We start from the raw sequence: 18,805 nt of genomic DNA, 5'->3' as shown, positions 1-18,805 counted from the left end.
CCTCCTTGCTTGTTTAGGTCAAACATGGCTGTAGTGCTGTCCGTCCGGATCTGCACTGACAGATTCAGCAGGTAGGGCTTAAACGCTTGAAGCGCTATCAATACTGCCAGAAGCTCTAGCAGGTTGATGTGATTCTTGGCCACTGAGTGAGACCAGAGACCCTGAGCTATGTGGTGGAGGTGGTGAGCTCCCCACCCCGTCAGGCATGCATCGGTTGTGACTACTGCCTGTATCTCGGGATCGTAAAAGGGTTTCCCATTGGACAGATTTTCTCTTGTCCACCAGTGAAGGCTTTGTACCAGTGTTGGCGAAACGACCACTAGATCGTCCCACTGACCACTTGCCTGAGACCACTGTTTTGCCAACCATTCTTGCATGGGACGCATTCGCAGGCGCGCGTGGGGGACCTGGTAAATACATGACGCCATCATGCCCAGCAAACGCATTGCTTTGCGTACCGTTATCTGGCGACCGGCCTGATATTGCAGAATTTGCAGCAGTATATTCCGAATTCTTTCCTCTGATGGAAAGGTCAACCCCTCGTGCGTGTCTAGGATAGCTCCTAGGAACTGTTTGGTGGTGCTTGGCACCAGTCTTGACTTCTTCTAGTTTATTGAGAAGCCTAATACGAAGAGGAGGTTGATCGTCCTTTGAATGTTTGTTCTGCAAATTACCGGGGTCTCCCCCGTGATGAGCCAGTCGTCCAGGTAAGGGTACACCGGGATTGCCTCCCTGCGTAGGTGTGCTGCCGCCACCGCCAGTGCCTTGGTGAATAACCTTGGAGCCATGGCTATCCCGAAGGGCAGTACCTTGAACTGGTAGTGCCGACAGTCCACCTTGAAGCGCAAGTACTTTCTGTGCGCTGGGAACCTGGAAATATGAAAATAGGCATCTTTCATGTCCAAGGTTGCCATGTAATCCACCTTTTTTAGGAGGGGGATTACCTCTTGGAGAGTAGTCATGCAAAATTTTTGGGGCTTGACATACTTGTTTGCAGGGCGTAAGTCCAATACTGGGCGCATTGTCAAATCTTTTTTGGTACAAGGAAGTAAGTTGAATAAATACCCTTGTTTACCTGGTGTCCTGGGACGAGTTCTATCGCGTCCTTTGCTAGAAGATTGACTATCTCCTCGGGGAGGATCTTCTGGTGGTCCAAAGAATGTATTCTTTGTCATGGAGGGTGGTTTTGGGGACGCTCTAACAGTTCGAGGCAGTATCCTGTGGACACTGTGGACAGCACCCATCCGTCTGAAGTGATCCCTTCCCAAGCTTGGGTGAAGTTGGAAATGCGTACCCCTACTGGGGATGTGTGAGAACGGACCCTGAACGGAACGTCACTGTTTTGGTGGAGGCGTGGGGCTGCCTCTACCCTTACCACGCCTGCTCTCATTGCCCCTGCCATAACCCTGGGTAGACTGCTGGCTGTTGTTCCATTGTGTACCCTGCCCCAGGGAATGTTAGACCCTCTCTGGGAATTTTGTCCGCGTGGGCGACGAAAATTGCCAGTCCCTCTCTGGTTTATTGGTTAGCTGGCCTAGGGATTTGAGTGTCTCATACTCGTCCTTGGCATTTTTCAGCGCGTCTTCGACCGCCTTTCCAAACAATAGATCCGGCTCCACCGGTTTGTCTATCAATGAAGCCTGGGTTTCGGCTTTGAACCCAGACTGTCGCAACCAAGCATGCCTTTTGATAACAGTACCTTCTGCTATCAATCTGCCGGTGTTATCCGCGGCATCAACGGTGGCTTTTAATATGCAACCGGACACAGCTCTTCCTTCCGCCGAAACTCGTGCCAATTGGCTTTTTAAGGGTTCTGGGGCGGAATCTATGAGTGCCGCGACTTCTTCCCATTGGTGGCAGTTGTAACTCGCCAGCATGGTGGTGGAGTTGGCAATCCTTGCCTGGTAGGCTGAAGTGGAGGCTACTTTCCTGCCCAAGCCATAAATCTTCTTGCTCTCCTTGTCGTAAGGAGCTTCCTACGATGACAAGGGTGTTCCCGCCCTTTTACGGGTGTTTGTAACTACCAGGGAGTCCGGTTTCAGATGCCCTCTTATGCACAGTGGGTCTGTTTGGGCTGCCCTGAAAAGCTTCTCAACTCTGGGGTTTACCGCCCTAGTGAGATAGGGATTAACAAGGGAAGGGTCTATCCTCCTTTGTATTGACTCAATACAACAGGTCTCCTTTCTCCCACTAACTCTGGGCCTGGGCAACAGGTCTCCTTTCTCCCACTAACTCCTCGGCAAAGTCCCTCTCTTCCTGAGCACCCTGGGTGTCAATGTGTAAGTGTTCTGCCGCTCTGGACAGCACTTCATTTCAAGAGAGGCTGGTTATCGACAGGGGAGTCGGTAACCAGGGGTTCTTTATCTACCGGGGAATCTAGCCTGTAGGTTTCTGGGTTGTCCTACTCTTGGTCCTCATCATCCCCATAGTAGCCCGTCCCAGTTTGTTCTTCTAACATGCCCAAATCTGGATCCTCATAAAGGGATGGATCTCCCCGAGATTGAGAATAGAGCTGTATACTGAAGGGGTCTGAAGTAGGAGTTTCAAACCGGGACTTCTTACTTGGGGGTATGGGATCCTTAGAGCTTGAGGGAGTTGACCCGTCGGGGGTAAAAGAGAGAAAGTGTTCAGGGTTTTTGGCGTAGAATCTGCCAATGATGACATCCTTGACATGACTGTCTGTCATCAGTAGACCATTCTCTTGAACTGGGAATGATTCTTTCTTGAAGGCCTTTCCCTGTCTTATCTAGACTAGACCTACTGATATGAACAGGGGTCTTTGGGATAACAGAAGACCGAGACTTGTCCATCTGTTTATGTGGGATAGAATGTTTTTGAGGTGTGGAAGGAGGCTGAGACTGCTTCCTCTGTTTTTCCGCTTCCCTGTCTGTGGAGTGTTTACCCTGTTTTTTCGCCACTCTGGAGCCTTTTGACGCCTGGCGCCGAGGTTCGGGGGTAGTGTCCCTATCTCTGGATAGTGGAGGTTGGGACTCGGGAGCAGCGTTGCGTGGCCTGTTGACGCCGACTCCTGGAGTGCGGACTGGGGATAGAGGTTGGTTTCATCTTCTGACGATCGAACCTCCGTTACCTTGGGGAGCGAGGCACTTCTGGCAACAGTGGATGGTTGCCTGGAGTCATGCGGCGATCTAGATCGAGAACGCCCAGAGGAGACCGATTCGGACCGTTCTCTATGTGCCTCTTTCCGAGTACTCGACGTGCGTGTCGAGTCTCGGTTGGACTTCATGTGTTTTGTGGAAGTGCTGTGGGTAGCGCTTGTGTCGCTAGGGGTCTTCCCCATAGCCCCACTCCCGGACGACCTACCGAGGTCGGGGACTTGCGCTTGGCTGTCAATTGACGCCACGTTGCCCTCGCCGTCCAAAAGCACGGCGTCGCTGCCATCGCTCGAGGCGCCCTCCGCTGCCATGGCCTCTTGATGCCTGGCGTGGTGGGCCCAACACTTGATCGAACGGTCCTTGGGTGTTTTCGGTTTGAACCTACTACACGCTCTGCAGTTAGCCTCGGGGTGGTCCCTCGGTAAGCAGAGATTGCACGTGGCGTGCCCGTCAACCCAAGGGTACTTGCGTTGCACTTGGGGCAAAATTGGAAAGGGGTACCCTCCATACACACCTTGTAGCAGCGGGCTAATAAGTGTAGGAATATATAAGAATGTACCTATATACCAAAACAGTGTAGAGTATGTCCACCCCCCACTCTCCCTACTTGCAGGGCCGAGGCCAGAGGCCTTCTGAAGCCCGGGCCGAGGCCAGAGGCCTTCCGAGGCCCAAATCCGTCATGCAGCTCTCGATGGTCGATTCTTTCTCCGGGCCGTCGTCGAGTGTGGATGCGGTGACTCGACGTTGGGGTGGAGAAATGGGGAAATATAACAATATTTTAGCAAAAGTATGGCTAAGGCCAGGGAACGCCGTGGAATGCTTCCGACCAGTATGGCGGAAAAAAACAATCTGAGGGTCCTAGACGTGCGAGGGATCATGGGTACAGTGGACGTCACACTAGGGATAGTATTACTGGCACGCCCTGTGTCGACGCCCATTTTCGAAAAACAAACTAAAACTCTGCAGCTTCCACTAGATGTCGGCCTATGCACAGCATGTGATCTAAGCAGATTCCACAAGCCTCAGAAATATATATATATCAGGATCCTTCTTGACATTTAAGATGATGAATGTTCCTTGTCCACATACGATTAGGAGGTCTTCATATACATGTCCTGACTGTTTTACATTATATTTCTCACTTTTGGTCACCTGCTAGAATGTAACTTGTACTATAAATGCATTGTGTCTGTACAAGCTTGAAATGGATGAGTCCCTCTAGATATAAAGGACACACTACTTGTGTAATTCACAATGAATGATTCACTAGCTTGTTGTAGCTACATCGAATAATACCTTTTTTGATTTCTTTGCTTTATTTATGTTTATACCATGTCCAACAACAGTTCCATAAAGGCTTCTGAAGAAGAGGATTGACCTCGAAACACATCAGCCTACCACAGTGGAATTTCTGTTATCTATGATATAGACGATGTATTGCTATTTTTATTGCTTCTGTTTCAACTATTATCATGAATAAATGGGAGATACCCCTCCCTTCACTTTTACATCATTACTATAGAATCTTTTTGATTCCAAAAAGGAATATTAGAATGAAATATGTCATTCCGCAAACAATTTGATAGAGCACTGAAAAATGTATTCTAAAAATGTACGGCCTTGCCGTGTATCCCCAGAGTGTGCAGGGGACGGGTGGGCTCCAATCCTGGGTCCTCTTTTTTTGTTCTCGTATACTATAGGGTTTTTGTGCCAAAACCCTCCTTTCGTCTACTGCACCTGCTAAGAAATGAATAATAACACCCCTTCGGTGTTACTCTTAAGCACATTCCCTTGAAACATATCCTTCTCTGGTGTGGACCCACTTTTCTCCTTTTTTCGATTGGCTAGTTCCTTACAGATTTTGAAGAGTTCAGCCGTGTTCTTAGAGGCTCCAGAGATACAGGCCTGGATGTGGGCCCTCTTCTTAGAGCGGATAGAGAGACGTTATTGCCTTCGGAGTAGGCGGAGTAGGCGACAGGCCAGTTTGTCAGAGGATGAGCCGAGGTGTTGCACTTCAGCAACTCTGCACTTGCGTTTCAAAGCGGCTAGAGTGTTAATGATAGCAAAATGAAGAGTGTTAGTGATAGCAAGATGAAGATTGGCAAGGACAGAGTCAGTGGGAGAGTCAAGAGGGGAAGGGGGAGGGAGGAAGGTGGAGGCAAACACAGGGCTCATATTGTCTCAAAATTTGATCCAATCTATTGGAGGAAATAGTAGTAGACAAACAGGCTTCTAACTGGTTGAGGGGAAATAATGATCTGGATGCAGAGCCGTCCCTAAGGGGAAGCATGTAGTCCTGACTTCTAGTGGATCGCAGGCCTCCAGAGATGCAGTGCTTGTCCGCAAGGTGCCTTGGGGACTTGAGGGTGATGTGACTGAATATGTGGATTACTTGGAGAGTCATGCTACTGCATGTTGGACACATATTGGGGGTGCAATGTTAGCGCCTGGGTGGCCTTCCAGGAGAACACTGCCACCATCCAGGTGGGAGAGGACCAAGGCTTGGGCAATAGATATGAAGTTGTTTGCTGGAAAGCAGGGCTTGCATTTCTGAAGCAGGGAAAGTTGCAGCCTGTGTCTTTCTTACTATGTGCTCCTTCAAGGAGAGTTGTATGTCGATGTAGAACCCAAGGGAATTGGTGAAAGTGGTCAGCTGGGGTGTGAAGCTCTCAAGGTTCATAACAGAGAGCCAGTTCTGGTGTTTGGTGTTGGTCAGTGGTAGGAATTCGATCTTGGAGGGGTTGAGCATAAGGTAAGCACTGACCATCCAGGACTGGATTAATGTAAGGCAGGCCGTGAGCCTGTGGATGTGTTCGATTGAGGATGTGTTGAGGTAGAGCTGCTTGTCATCTGCATATTGGTGGATGTGAAGGCTGTGTAGAGCTAGAAGGGTTCAGAGTGGTACTATGTTATGGTTGAAGATCATTGGGGGTTGAGAAGGGTCAAGAGAATGGATGTTAGGAAAGATTTTCTTTTTGCTGCTTTCCTTCCATTGATTTCTATGGGACACTACGGTATCGAGGTATGGTGGTTCAGGTAACGCACGGACTCAGGTGTGTAGTCACAAGTAGGTTTATTGAAGACCATAATAACAGGTACTTAATTCCAGGTAGGTAAGAGAAGTACGTACAGAGGAGCCAAAGACCTGGGCATTCCAGACCCAGGATGCCTAAAAGTAACTGCCCTGACAGACATGGAACACTGACACCGACACTCCACAGCATCACTCTGTCACACACCCAACATTCCATCCACAGAAAGACAGATCAATATTACACACCCCCTCTCTTTTTTGCTTTGTTTTGATTCCTGACCTGGCTTTTTGGTGTATGTTAAGCCTTCTGATTTACTTCCCTAGTCTTTGGCTTATTCTTATGGGGAAACTGATCAGTCCACAACACTATCAGTACTAGGAGACTATGGGCCTCAATACGAGGTATGCGATAGAGGGATAAGGGGGCCGGTAGGGATGCCGGCCCCGTTATCCCTCTACCGCCCCATTACGAGGTCTCCTCAAGGGACCCGCTAAGGACGCCTGGTTTCACCAGGCGTTCTTAGCGGGACCCGCGAGCTGACCAGGATGCTAACAACGGGCCCGTCATTAACAGGCCCGTTGTTAGCATTATCCCCATTCCCATTGAGCCCTATGGGGGCTCGAATGGGGATGTACCAGGTCCGGGTTCCCTGAATGGGGAAATAGCGGGCCCTCCAAGATCGGAATGGCCCGGTATTTCCCCATTCAGGGAACCCGGACCCGGTACCCGGTATGGAGGTAGCCATGCCGCAAAAAGCGGCATGGTTATCTCCATCCTCGTAATGAGGCCCTATGTCCCCTTTAGTGAATTTCCTGTATTGTTACAATTGAACAGGTCGCCCTAAATAAAGTTAAGTGCAGTTAGGATACTTTGAGGGTCATTACGAGTTGGGCAATATCCTTGCAGTAAAGCCACCAGAGTACCGGCCAGCGCAATTACTGTTACCGCCACTTGGTCCAGCATTATTACTGCTGGATTACAAGTGGCATTGTAAGTCCCCATTGTTGTAGAGTCCACTGGGCTCAATGGAGCATTTTCGGCGCAATTACTGCAGCAGTAATTCTGCCATGGTAATTGTGCTGAAAATGGGCGGAGAGTCAGTGGATTTACTTCCAGCTCAGCTGTAGGTGAATCCTCCAAGTTTCTGCCCAACTCATAGTTGGGCAGTGCAGTAATGCGGCAGTAACGGTTTTACTGCTGCATTTTTACTGCACCGGCCAACTCGTAATGAGGCCCTTTGTATATTTATAACTTTCTGTAGTGGCTTTTTGGTTACTTTGACAATGTGCCTAGGATGAGCTGGTGGCAGCGGACTTTGGTAATTTTACCTTTGCATTTACCGCATATGGCTACTAAGGGTGGCTAGCACCTTAATATGGCAGTGCCACAAGGTTTTCGCTCGTCGTTTGTCCATCTTGTCCTATGTACTTCTTCCAGCCTTCTCAAGTCAGGAAATACCGTATATGGAATGCCCTTTCCTGGGGTATGCTGCTGCTTACCCGGGAAAAAGGGAGATTTGTGTGCGAGCAGGGATGTGGGGTCTGGAACTGTCTGGTCCTAGTACACACCTAGGGGCCCGAAAGTCTGTTGCTGGGCAGATGTTGTGGGTATTGGCTATTCATGATTAGATAATTAGATAATTCGGAAGACGATACCAGTTTGAATGGTGCAGATCCTTACCATTGGTGGACATTGTCAAGATCCCAGCTCAAATATTCGATAAACAGAGCTCCTGGAGCCATTCCACAGATCATCATTGGAGCCAAGACATCTACAAGGAAGAGCAGCCCGTTGACGACACCTGCTGCTGACCAGCATCAACTCCAGTGAAGTCCTGGTGAAGCCCTGCTCCTCTGCCTGATCTCATGAAGACCCTAGCCAGTACTTTGCCACTTGGACCAGTGGGAACAACCAGTCCCCGACCCCTGCTAGAGGATTTATGCCTTCTGAGACATTGGACGTGCCCCTGGGACTGACCAGCTGCCACCTGGGCTACCTTGCAGCAGCAGTCCCCGTTCAGAGTGCATCATTGGAATTTGGCAGATCCTAAACTTGTACAACAAGACACATGCTCCTGCATTTTCAGCCTGTTGCCGCAGGGAGTTACAACGGACGTTTGCTCAAGCTCTCAGTGCATTTCTCATAAAAACATCCTTCATACTACGTGGAAAAGTATAGAAAAGCTATCAGAGGCTGTGATAGGCTTAAGGGGAACATCTAAATATACATTGCATAGGAACTAGGATTGTGATTGGCTGCCCACTGTCAGGTGGACAACTTATGCCTACCTCTAAAAACATGTCATCTTCAACCCTATTAAATACAGTGTTTATCATTGGTCTTCAAACTATAAGGCCCTTTGCTATATGGCCCTCTATAATTGGCTTGCACGCTTGTGCCATGTCTGGAACATTCAGTTCACTTAGCAGCACGTAAGCTCAAACCCAGGTACCAGGAGGTGGACTTGACTTTACCTCCCCACCCAATTAGCCCAACACTTCATCACCAATGCCTTCTGCCACGAAGTTTGTCTTTGAACTTGGCCTTGCAAAGTATTCTCGTCTCTGGGAATATATGGGAATATGAGCACTCGCAATCGTTGTTCTAGTACTCCACGCTCAACTCCATTTCCATTCTTGGCTCAGGAGACCACGATTTGGTCAATTTTGCAGCATTTAAATGTCTTAAATTAATAAAACTTGGCACGCTTGGTGTTCTTTCTTTGCACCTTAACAAGGGATGATTCAAATTTGCACGTTCACTGCCTTCAAGAATAGAAAACCACCCCTTGGCTGCTTCAGCTTTGAAACCAGGCCAGACAGCCTTGCCATTTGTCTCCACAACCTCAGCTTATTCTTTCTGTGACAATTCCAGCCGTTTCTGTCCATGGGTCCTGGCTTACTAAATTCATGACACCGATGTCCAGTTTCTATACAATGGCGGCTTCGCTTGTAGTCTATTCACTACATATAGCCAGCTTCAGGGGCGTTGCTAGGGGGGGCTAAGGGGGATATAGCCCCTGATCTTTTGGTTGTAGCCCCGCATAGAATCTTAGGAGCTACAGCCAAAAGACTAGCTAGCCCTCAGTCCCAACAGTTCTGACATCAGCTTAGCCACGGGTCTTTTCCAGACCTAGCAACTCCCCTGGCCAGCTTCTAAGATTACTCAATCTACTTGCGCTACAGGATCTGTACAGTTATTGAACAGCTTGCATTTTATGCAGTGCTTTACACACGTGCTATCTTTTTGCATATGAAAGTTAACCCGATTCTTAACTCCGTCGGTTTCTGTAAGATCCATGCAGTCTCTTCAGTATCCTCAGGGTGTCACTCTAGACTTTCGGGACGTCAACAGCTCCGCTTTTTGCACCTTTTCATACTCCTTCAGGTAGTTCCTCCCTCAGATTATCGTCTCTTCGGGGATACATTAGATAGGGCTGTCTCAGTGGGTACCTTCAATTGAATAATCGCTGTGGTATAGTCACAACTGCTGGTGTTAAGCATGGCACAATCTCAGGCTTCCAAAACATAGGAGGAAAGGGGGCTGGATTTCCTGCAGAGTCATGTAACTGCTCATCTACATTGGGATTGGGTGAGTTACTTACCAGACAAACGGCACCAATCCATCTTAGATTTTTGACTCATTAAGTGTTAGGAGAGCTCTTCTGTGGTTATTCTAAAGTGTCTTTTCTAATTTTTATGCATCTGAGTACTTACCTATGTTACACTGGTTACTGAACCAAACGCTTTCCTATATCTCCTAAAGGTGAATATATACAAATGTTTTTATAGTGTTGGTGGGGATATATACATATATATATATTGGACTAGTTTTTCTTAAAAAAAAACTTTATTTAAAAGACAGTCGTACAACCAATGGCACATATTGTGCCGCACATTTGGCACTCCAGACATAAATTACACACTTGATCAGCACAAAACATTTACATTGTATTGGAGCGTCCAATCACTTGGGTAGCACATTCTGATGCATCCACGTGCCCTTCTGTCATCTCAGACAGTGCTAGCTAAGTATAGTCTGAGCGGGTGCCATAGGTCTTTCGGGCGGCACGTGGATGTCCCAGTAAGTATATACTCCTTCTCTTTTTTAGGAGTATACCAGGTCGTGCATCCATTCCTTTGCTTGGATTGCGATTGTAATTGTGTTTTGTGCGCAGACAACAGGCAAACTACACCTTGATACAATTTACGTACTCTTGGCAATGTTGGCAGGTTGCCCACACTTGCCTCAATCTGCAGCCCATCACTAGGATTGAAAACCTGTCAGGGCGCCACTTCTCAATTGTCCCTTTCTGCCAAAATTAGATTTCTCTTTGCTAGGAGCACTTTTTGATTTTCAATATTTAAGAATAGATTTCTTTGCTACAGCACAAGCAACATTAAAAAAACACTGTGTAACAGACGTTTTACCTATGTCCCCCAGCAAATATTTGATCAGCATTAGAGAAGGAGGTATGTCCAGTATAGTGTTTAGTGTAGTGGCCACTGCACTCCAGAATGCTAGGATCAGGGGGCATATCCAAAACATGTGAAACGAGTCGGCTTGTACTATACCACATTTCCCACATTCTCCTATTACATCACTGGAAAATTTAGCAAGTCTTACTGGTGTATAATGCAAATTATTAATAATCTTAAACTGTATCAATCGGAAACTCGTTTTCATTTAAACTGTGTCAACTGGCAGCATCTGTTAATTTTATCCTCAACCAAAGTTATCCCCAAGTCTCGCTCTCATACAGCACGCATCATATTTTTTTTTATTTGAGAGGAGTCTGAAGCAAGTTGTACAATCTAGACACCACGCCTGGACCCGTCCGCAGTCACAATTACATGAACACACTCATGGGTCTCTGGCTCAATAGGGAAAGAGAGAGACTTTCTGTGGAACCCCGTCTTCATTTGGTGGTACCGTAGCACCCAAAGGCGATGACTAGATGTTTTACTTGCTTAGCGTGTATTTTAAAAGGTCTATTAAATCATTGTATATTTTTGCAGTAACCTGTTTAACTTGAATTATTGGTGTTGCCCTGTTTGGCCTCATTGTAGAGTTTGACCACTCTCACATCCGTCCTCAGACGAAGCTTTGCCACTCTGCTACCTTCCCTTGATTGGGTTTGGCTAATCCTCAGTGTCTCCGTGTTCACCATAATAGGATGGCCTCCCAAAATCCACCGCCTACGGTAGATTTTGAAAATCATCTCAACAGCTGAGGACATACAAGAGAAAAGATGAGTACTTTTAGAATTGGCTGGATAGCTGATGATTAGGTCACTGACAAAACTCAAAAACTTTGTATTTAGACATTTCCGGAAGTATACATTTGCAATAGTGTTTGTTGAAGTCCCCTGAGATCCACCTTTTTAAAATAACCTAAAAACGTTTAGGCCAGTCAACCTAGAGTAACATCTTTTGTGCTTTTTCTACAGCAATTGAACTTCCTAAACTATTTCTTGGCAGTAACATTTGAGAAAAAGGGCAACTCTGGTGTGTATTTATGAACAGTGAATAGACAGCTTTTACAGATTTTCGGTTTTCATCTCCATTCATTGTATGCACATGTTGACTCCTTAAGGTAATAGAAGAGAAGCTCACCTGTTGCAGACAGAATTGGACCGACAGCCCTTGCAAGAGCCCCGAGGCAGCGAAGGATCCCCATCACGGTTCCCTTTTGGCTGGTGGATCCTAGAGAAAAATAAATGTAATCGTAAACATGTAAAACTGCATTTTTGTTTACGTAAATGAAGACCAATAAGCTATATAACCATCTGTATACAGCAGCTGGAATGCCTGGACTTATGACACAGAACCTGAACATAAAAGATGCTTGAATTCAAATTAACCCTCATGTTAGAACAGTTTAGTCTCTCCTCAAAAACGTTCTACTGGAAGCCGCAGCATGCTCCTAAACACCTAAATGTGTACCTGAAATCCTCTGTTTCTCTAGATATTCTGTGTGGACTGAGAAACCTGAAGGTGTCTCCCTAGCTAGTCCCCGGGGTTCTGTCATCCAGGTGGCCAGGACACGGCCATCGCTATTGGAACCAGTTCCTGGGTGTGGACCAGTGAGGGAGGATCACCTGTATGGGGGGTCCTCAGGGAGTACAAGTGGGACACCGACTGGTGAGATGCGGTATCCCCCTTCATCTAATACCTTTTCCCCATCCTGCTATATAGGAAGCTCAGAAACTCTACACCCACCACCTTTTTTCAACATGAACACCTTCGCACACTGCGAAAGACAAACACCAAAGCCGTTTACCTGGCATGTCCCAACATAAGTGTCAGACAAAGTCAGGCAATTGACCAGGATCACACACACCTGACGGACCTTTCCCTTCCCCACAAGGATAAAAGGTGGAGCACGAGAGCACAATACAAGCAAGGCAGATCGCATGACGAGACAGCTATCCAGGCACGGCAGTTCAAGAGGAGGAGAAAAGTGTCGAGAAACGAAAGGCTGACAATGAGAGAAGTGACCTTGCCCTTTCCACCCCAGATCCAACGCAAGACCTCCGTGGAAGGAATCTTAATACCGCAAACAATAGCCCAAGTGTGTTGCAGCAGATGTCAAAGGTACACGGAGCATGCCTAAGCTAATCAGCAGGACAGGAGTCAAGGCCGTGGTACCAGCTTTGACTCCCGATACGAAGAAAGCCAAGCGGTTCATCACAGCCGGTGAGTCGGGGGGAGAACCGATAAAGAAACCGAAATGCGTTGAAAGAAATCCGCAAAGTGGCACATTGAGTAAAGTTCAAAGAACTGTACATTGTTTAGGGAAGACCAGCTGCAGAGGGGTCCAGCACCACGCGGGTGCTCACTCAATAGATTCTGGTTAATCCTGCGTTTGAAGGAAACTACCGATACCAAAAGGCCCTAGGGGAGCTGAGATGAAACGGTCAAAGTTGTCATGCAGGGGTCCAGCAAAATCTGCGTACAGTCGAAAGTCTGACCGACAAACCAGTGAGAATGCAAAGGGAGTGAATCCTGCATCAAGAGAAAGCAAAAGGAAATGTGACTTTGCAAGAGTGAACTCGACAGAGGGATGCTGATAGAAAGGGGTGAAGCTTAAAGTCCCAAAGAACAGTGTTGACAAGAATGAACCCAGCAGAGGAATGTCCACAGAACTGTTTTGTTTAAAAATGTGTTAAGACTCTTGAATGTAAGGAAAGCATAGTGATCTGATCCCGAAGGAGGGGATTTCATGGGTGAAAAGCCATCACCCCATCGACAAGTGAAAGTGACAGAAATCCTTGGAATAGAAGCCAGAGTGAACCCGACAGAGGGAGGCTGAAATTCAAGATGGGTCTGCGCAAGGCAGAGGGGGACCCAGGGGTGAAGAATCATCAGCTCCAGTGCAATTAGTAAGGAACCTTTTTTTGTTTGTTATTTTGAACCTATCAGGCTTTTGGAAACAAGAGAGTCAACTACCGAAGGTCCTGATATCGATAAAACCCGTTTAAGGGTCTGAGCCCGGAAGAGGGGGATCCAAGGGTGAAAAGCCAAAACCCAACGTGCATATCGAAAGGAACTTTTGTTTGTTATCTTTAATATATCAGGTCCTCGAATGCAAGAGACTATTGACAGAGAAAGACTTGGCCTCAACGGTCCCGATAGCTGAGAACGGAACTGTTGTCTCATGCTGGGAAAGCTTGAGCGTGTGCTGTGCTCCAGACTACCGCCTTGTCACATGCTTAAAACGTGAGGAAGGGAGACCCCTGGCTACTATATCCGGACATATCATGTGTGAACACTTCTTTCTTTTCTTGTGAACATTATCCCACACGGTTATGTATTTAGCGTAACGATTGGTATAGGTTTTCTTTAGAAAAGGCCCTTTTTGTTTGACAAGACGCCACTAGGACTGCCTTATTATTATTTGATGGTTGTAGCTTGCTCCCATCTTAGATATAGGTTTAGATTAGGAGTTTTGAACCGGCAGAATACTGTTTAATAAACACTGTTTAACTGTGATCACTTGCGTCTATTCTTGATACCATGTCCTCCTTACATGACTCAGGCAAGGCATTCACATCTCCACTTAACAAGTTTCTTCAGGTTCAAATCAAGTAAAAGTAATCATCAAAAGAACATGAATACATGTAAAATATATCCCTATTTACGATTTGTGAATGGTCTTCCAAATCCTGTACAATAAACAATGAACCTTCTCTGCTGGATACCCGTTTGTTGCTTTTATCAAATCTATAAAGAGTCTATAATTACAGTCACCTTAGAGACAGTTCTTCAAGAAGGTTCTAAATTGCAGGTGGTTAGTGATACTGTAATTCACCAGGAGGAGGGTGGGCTGGTGGACATCTCAATATATAAAAACGCGAACACATGGCTGGCTATCCCTCCCTCTTAGATCACATCTCACAGACATATGGTGTAAACCCTGGTGAGCGTGACCACACAGACTCTACCATTCTGATATTTAAAAACCTTAGTTTAATGTTCTTCTACAATTCTTTTAATCAAAACTGTAATAAACAAATTCACAACAATATTCAAATGACAAAGACAAACATATACATATGAAACACCATTTGTTGTATAGGCGCCTTACAAATATCCAATAAATAGAAATAAATGTGCAACAATCGCTAAAATGTGGAAATTGATACAGTACACGTGATTAGGATTCGTATATAAAGTGCCAACGTGCAACTGTTCATATATGACATGCTGGTCTCTATTCATTACTAGGTGCCCAAAGAGTCATTCTGGACCTTATATGCTCTGCATATGTAAGGTTCAGACTCAACTAATGAAACCTTCCTCTTTGGATCATTACTGAGAGAACACTGTCTAGTTTGAACAGTCATAATCGCATATTTGATAAGTTGCTTCTCCTAACGGGTCTAATGTCTACAATGCAATCCCGCTTATATAAGGATGTTGTTGACACAATGGCCCTCATTACGACCCTGGCGGAATTCGAAAAACGATGGCGGAAATGGAATACCGCCATCGAATACCGCCCGTTGCGATCATGACCCATCACCGTAAAGTACGATGCCATCAGCGACACCGTAGTGAACGCCAACGCTAACTGCACCAAGTACGCGCACGCGCGCCCTGCAAAACCGTAAATTCCGCCATGGCGCAACGGTACGCGAATGCCGACCCCAGCGGACATCCACATAACGCCATCAAGCATGGCGGAAAGTACCATTCCGCCATGGCGAGAACTACGGCATCGCGAACCAACCGTAAATGGCCCTACTGAGTGCCTGTACTCCACTACCTGGCCACATAGCACAACTCCCCGTAGGCGCAATGTAGTCACACCATGCAACCAGTGGAATGAACAAGTCCCCCATCGCATGCCACCAGTGTAAATCATCATGCAAAGCAGTAACCTGAGGGAGACCGCACCAGCCCTGTACACATGCCAGTTGCCAAACCAACCATCAGCATAAGCACGTACCACACAACTGTACCCAGAAGCCGGAACCCAATGCAGATCACCTCACAATACATCGCGCCACAAATCGGGATATGCCACATCACCAGCAAAGAATAACGCCACACGGGCAATATCTGAACATAAATTTAATGCACATCAAAATCACCAAGCCCATACAGCCATACGAACATAAACTCCCAACTGATCATCATTACTGTGGGCTGCATCCGCAATAAATGACCAGCTGCCCCTTGTGTGACGCCCTGTACCCTCATGGCACACAGGGGCTACATCAACGTCCAAAAAGGCAACATGGAAGCGGCCAGGACCGCAGGGCCGTCCCATGAAGTAGGCACTAGTCCAGCTGGAAGGTAGGTATGCTGCTCCTAGCCACGAGTACTGCGTAAGGACATGTGGCCCATTGGCGATCGTCCCATAAGACCGTAATGGAGCTCCACTGATTAACCCGAAGCTGCAGGTGTCGACTGAAGAAGCCATCTGCAGGAGTGGCGTACAGATGGCAGCGGCAGAAGGGGAGGAGATACCTGTCACCCGAATGAAAAAGAAAATGGCATGGGCATCCGAACTCCATACGAATAACTCACTACATGCAACACACTAAACATACAACCATATGCATGCTAGCCCACCCAAACGGACCAATTCCACCCGAAAATCACTTGCGAAATACAACGACATTAATCGAGGTGAATACACTATCACAAACGAGTGTCTGTGTGCATGCGCCTGTCAGAACAGGATCCATCAGATGGGATTATCAACGTGCATAGACACAAGTGATTGAAGGCGCGTCGAGACAGGGAGGGTTCAACAAGGGCAGACAGACGATGGTCCCACTATGGCAGCTTTGCATCACATAGCGCAGGGGAAGGGGACAGATTCCAAATAGCCATGTATATGGCAGACTCCCAAATAAATCATCTGTCCATGCATCCATCCATCCATCCATCCATCATTCCCTCATCCCGGTATGAAAACGCCAGAATATCCACTCACATGACATTAGAAATTTCCATTGAGTCTGTGCGTAATGCAGGCTGCAAAATCCACTGTGCTCCTGCCCGGATTCCCAGTGTAGTGAAGTTACATGTATCTGGGAACGTCCTGCCTAATCGTCCACTACGCTATTGCGCATCCCATAAAATTCATATCAATCATTGCATACCCGTCATGGGCCCTGTCCCAAGGACATTCAACAATAGAACGTTATATTCCCAGTCAGACCTGTGGGCGTCTCCACGCCGCTAGTTGAGACCCGAAAGCGCTGTCCTTCGAATTCCTAATTTGCAACATCACATCGATAAGGCATCTGTGTACGCTCATATTCACTAATTCATCTATGTAGTGCGGCTGTGTGTGAAAATGGCAACTGGCCTCAATCAGTAATGGTACTCCCCTCCCGTCGGTGCACGTCGGTACAGTGCTGCATGAGGGTCCACCGTTGATCGAGTACTACATTCCACTGACCCTTCACAAGTCTGCTCGCGAATGCTAATATAGTATGTGGAACAATGGGACCATAGCAGAATCAACAAATGTACCAATATGCCACTGCCATCTGGATTGAAAACATGAATGTAAATGCAAGATGCCATGCGTCGGATTGCAGCGTTGTGTGCGGGACGTGCTCGCACGAAAGGCATCGCAGCTGACACAGGTGGAATGAATCACCACAGGTGAAGGCTATACAGCCTGAACACACATAAATTGCACACCCAACCCCCTCCCCCAACCACACCCACTCCAGAATGCTACCGGCAGGACTAGCGATGTTGGGCCTGGGCGACCTGATTGCACTGCAAGTACTCCAACTGCAGGAAGAAGACGAACGCCAACTACACCAACAACCGGCCGCACAGAGGAGACGCAGGAGGAGGAGGAGGCGGAGGAGGGCAAGGCAGGGCCAGCAAGCCCCACCAGCACCACGCAGGCAGCCCGCAATCCCACGCCTCCGAGCTAATCCGTTCAACCTCACAGCTGAGCAGATCCACACCCTCTACCGCTTGGACCGGGACACCATAGCCGCCATTGTCAACATGACACACGCCGACCTTGTCAGCATGATAGATAGCCCAACCGCCATCCCACCCCTACTGAAGGTGGTGTCTGTACTCCACTTCCTGGCCACAGGCACCTACCAGCACACAGTCGGACAGTTGCATGGCATCTCACAGCCACTATTTTCACGGACACTATTCCAAGTGCTTGATGCCCTCCTGAAGCACTCAGACGACTACATCACTTTACCACGCTCGGAGCAGGAGATTACAAACGCCAAAGTGGGATTCCATGCACTTGGCGGCATACCGGGTTGCATTGGTGCCATCGACTGCACCCATGTGGAATTGGTTGTCCCACATGCCATGGAGGTCCAGTACCGCAACCGGAAACAATATCATTCTATCAATGTACAAATGGTGTGTGACTCCAACAGGATCTTTACACATTGTTGTGCACGATTTCCAGGATCAACCCATGATTCTATGGTCTTGCGGAACTCTAGGATACCACGCTACATGGAGCGACACGCAGGGCACCGATCCTGGCTACTCGGTGAGTCTCATTTTATGCATGAGTATGTGGGGTAGGTGATGCGTGAATGACCTGGCAGGAAGGGGGGGGGATGCGTACGTAGCAATGACATTCCACAAACATCCTTTGTTGTCCACATACAGGTGATGCCGGGTATCCACTGAAGAGATGGCTCCTTACACCAGTCCGGAACCCACAGAACCAGCATGAGGAGGACTACAACCATGCCCACTCACGTACCCGTGTGGTCATAGAACAGGCATTCGGCCTACTGAAGGCTTGTTTCCGCTGCCTCAGCAGGTCTGGCGGGGCACTCCTGTACCGCCATGAGAAGGTTGCAAAGATGGTCATGGCATGTGTCATGCTACACAACATGTGCGTACGTAGGAATGTGGCCATGCCCCCCGACGCAGAACTGCAAGCACCTGAAGATGGTCATGATGAGGGCGGGGATGTGGCAGCACCTCAAGGAGGCCGCGAGGCACAGGAGGCCCGTGAGATTCGTCAGAGTATCATAGATGCATGCTTCTAGCACTCACGCCTGGTGGCTGTTACATGGACACGGGACTTGTGGCACTGTGTGTGTCTGGGACATGCACATTGTGGACTGTACGCATAGATAGGCCTCGTACACAAAGATCAATGTCCACACATCTCATTGGATGATTGTGA

At 47.7% G+C, this 18,805-nt stretch overlaps 1 protein-coding gene across 2 annotated transcripts in view; it reads right to left on the bottom strand.

The window, feature by feature from the left end:
* The window catches only part of MFSD10 (major facilitator superfamily domain containing 10), a 999,075-nt gene that overhangs the window by 145,698 nt on the left and 834,572 nt on the right, over positions 1–18,805 (bottom strand). For both annotated transcript variants that reach the window (XM_069632064.1, XM_069632063.1), the window contains exon 12: positions 11,764–11,853. In XM_069632064.1, the coding sequence (XP_069488165.1) occupies positions 11,764–11,853 (90 nt within the window). The remainder of the gene's footprint in view (positions 1–11,763; positions 11,854–18,805) is intronic.

Source organism: Ambystoma mexicanum, chromosome 6q (genome assembly GCF_040938575.1).
Source record: "Ambystoma mexicanum isolate Mex_15411 chromosome 6q, UKY_AmexF1_1, whole genome shotgun sequence".
NCBI lineage: Eukaryota > Metazoa > Chordata > Amphibia > Caudata > Ambystomatidae > Ambystoma > Ambystoma mexicanum.
This window is presented reverse-complemented; position numbering and strand designations above follow the sequence as displayed.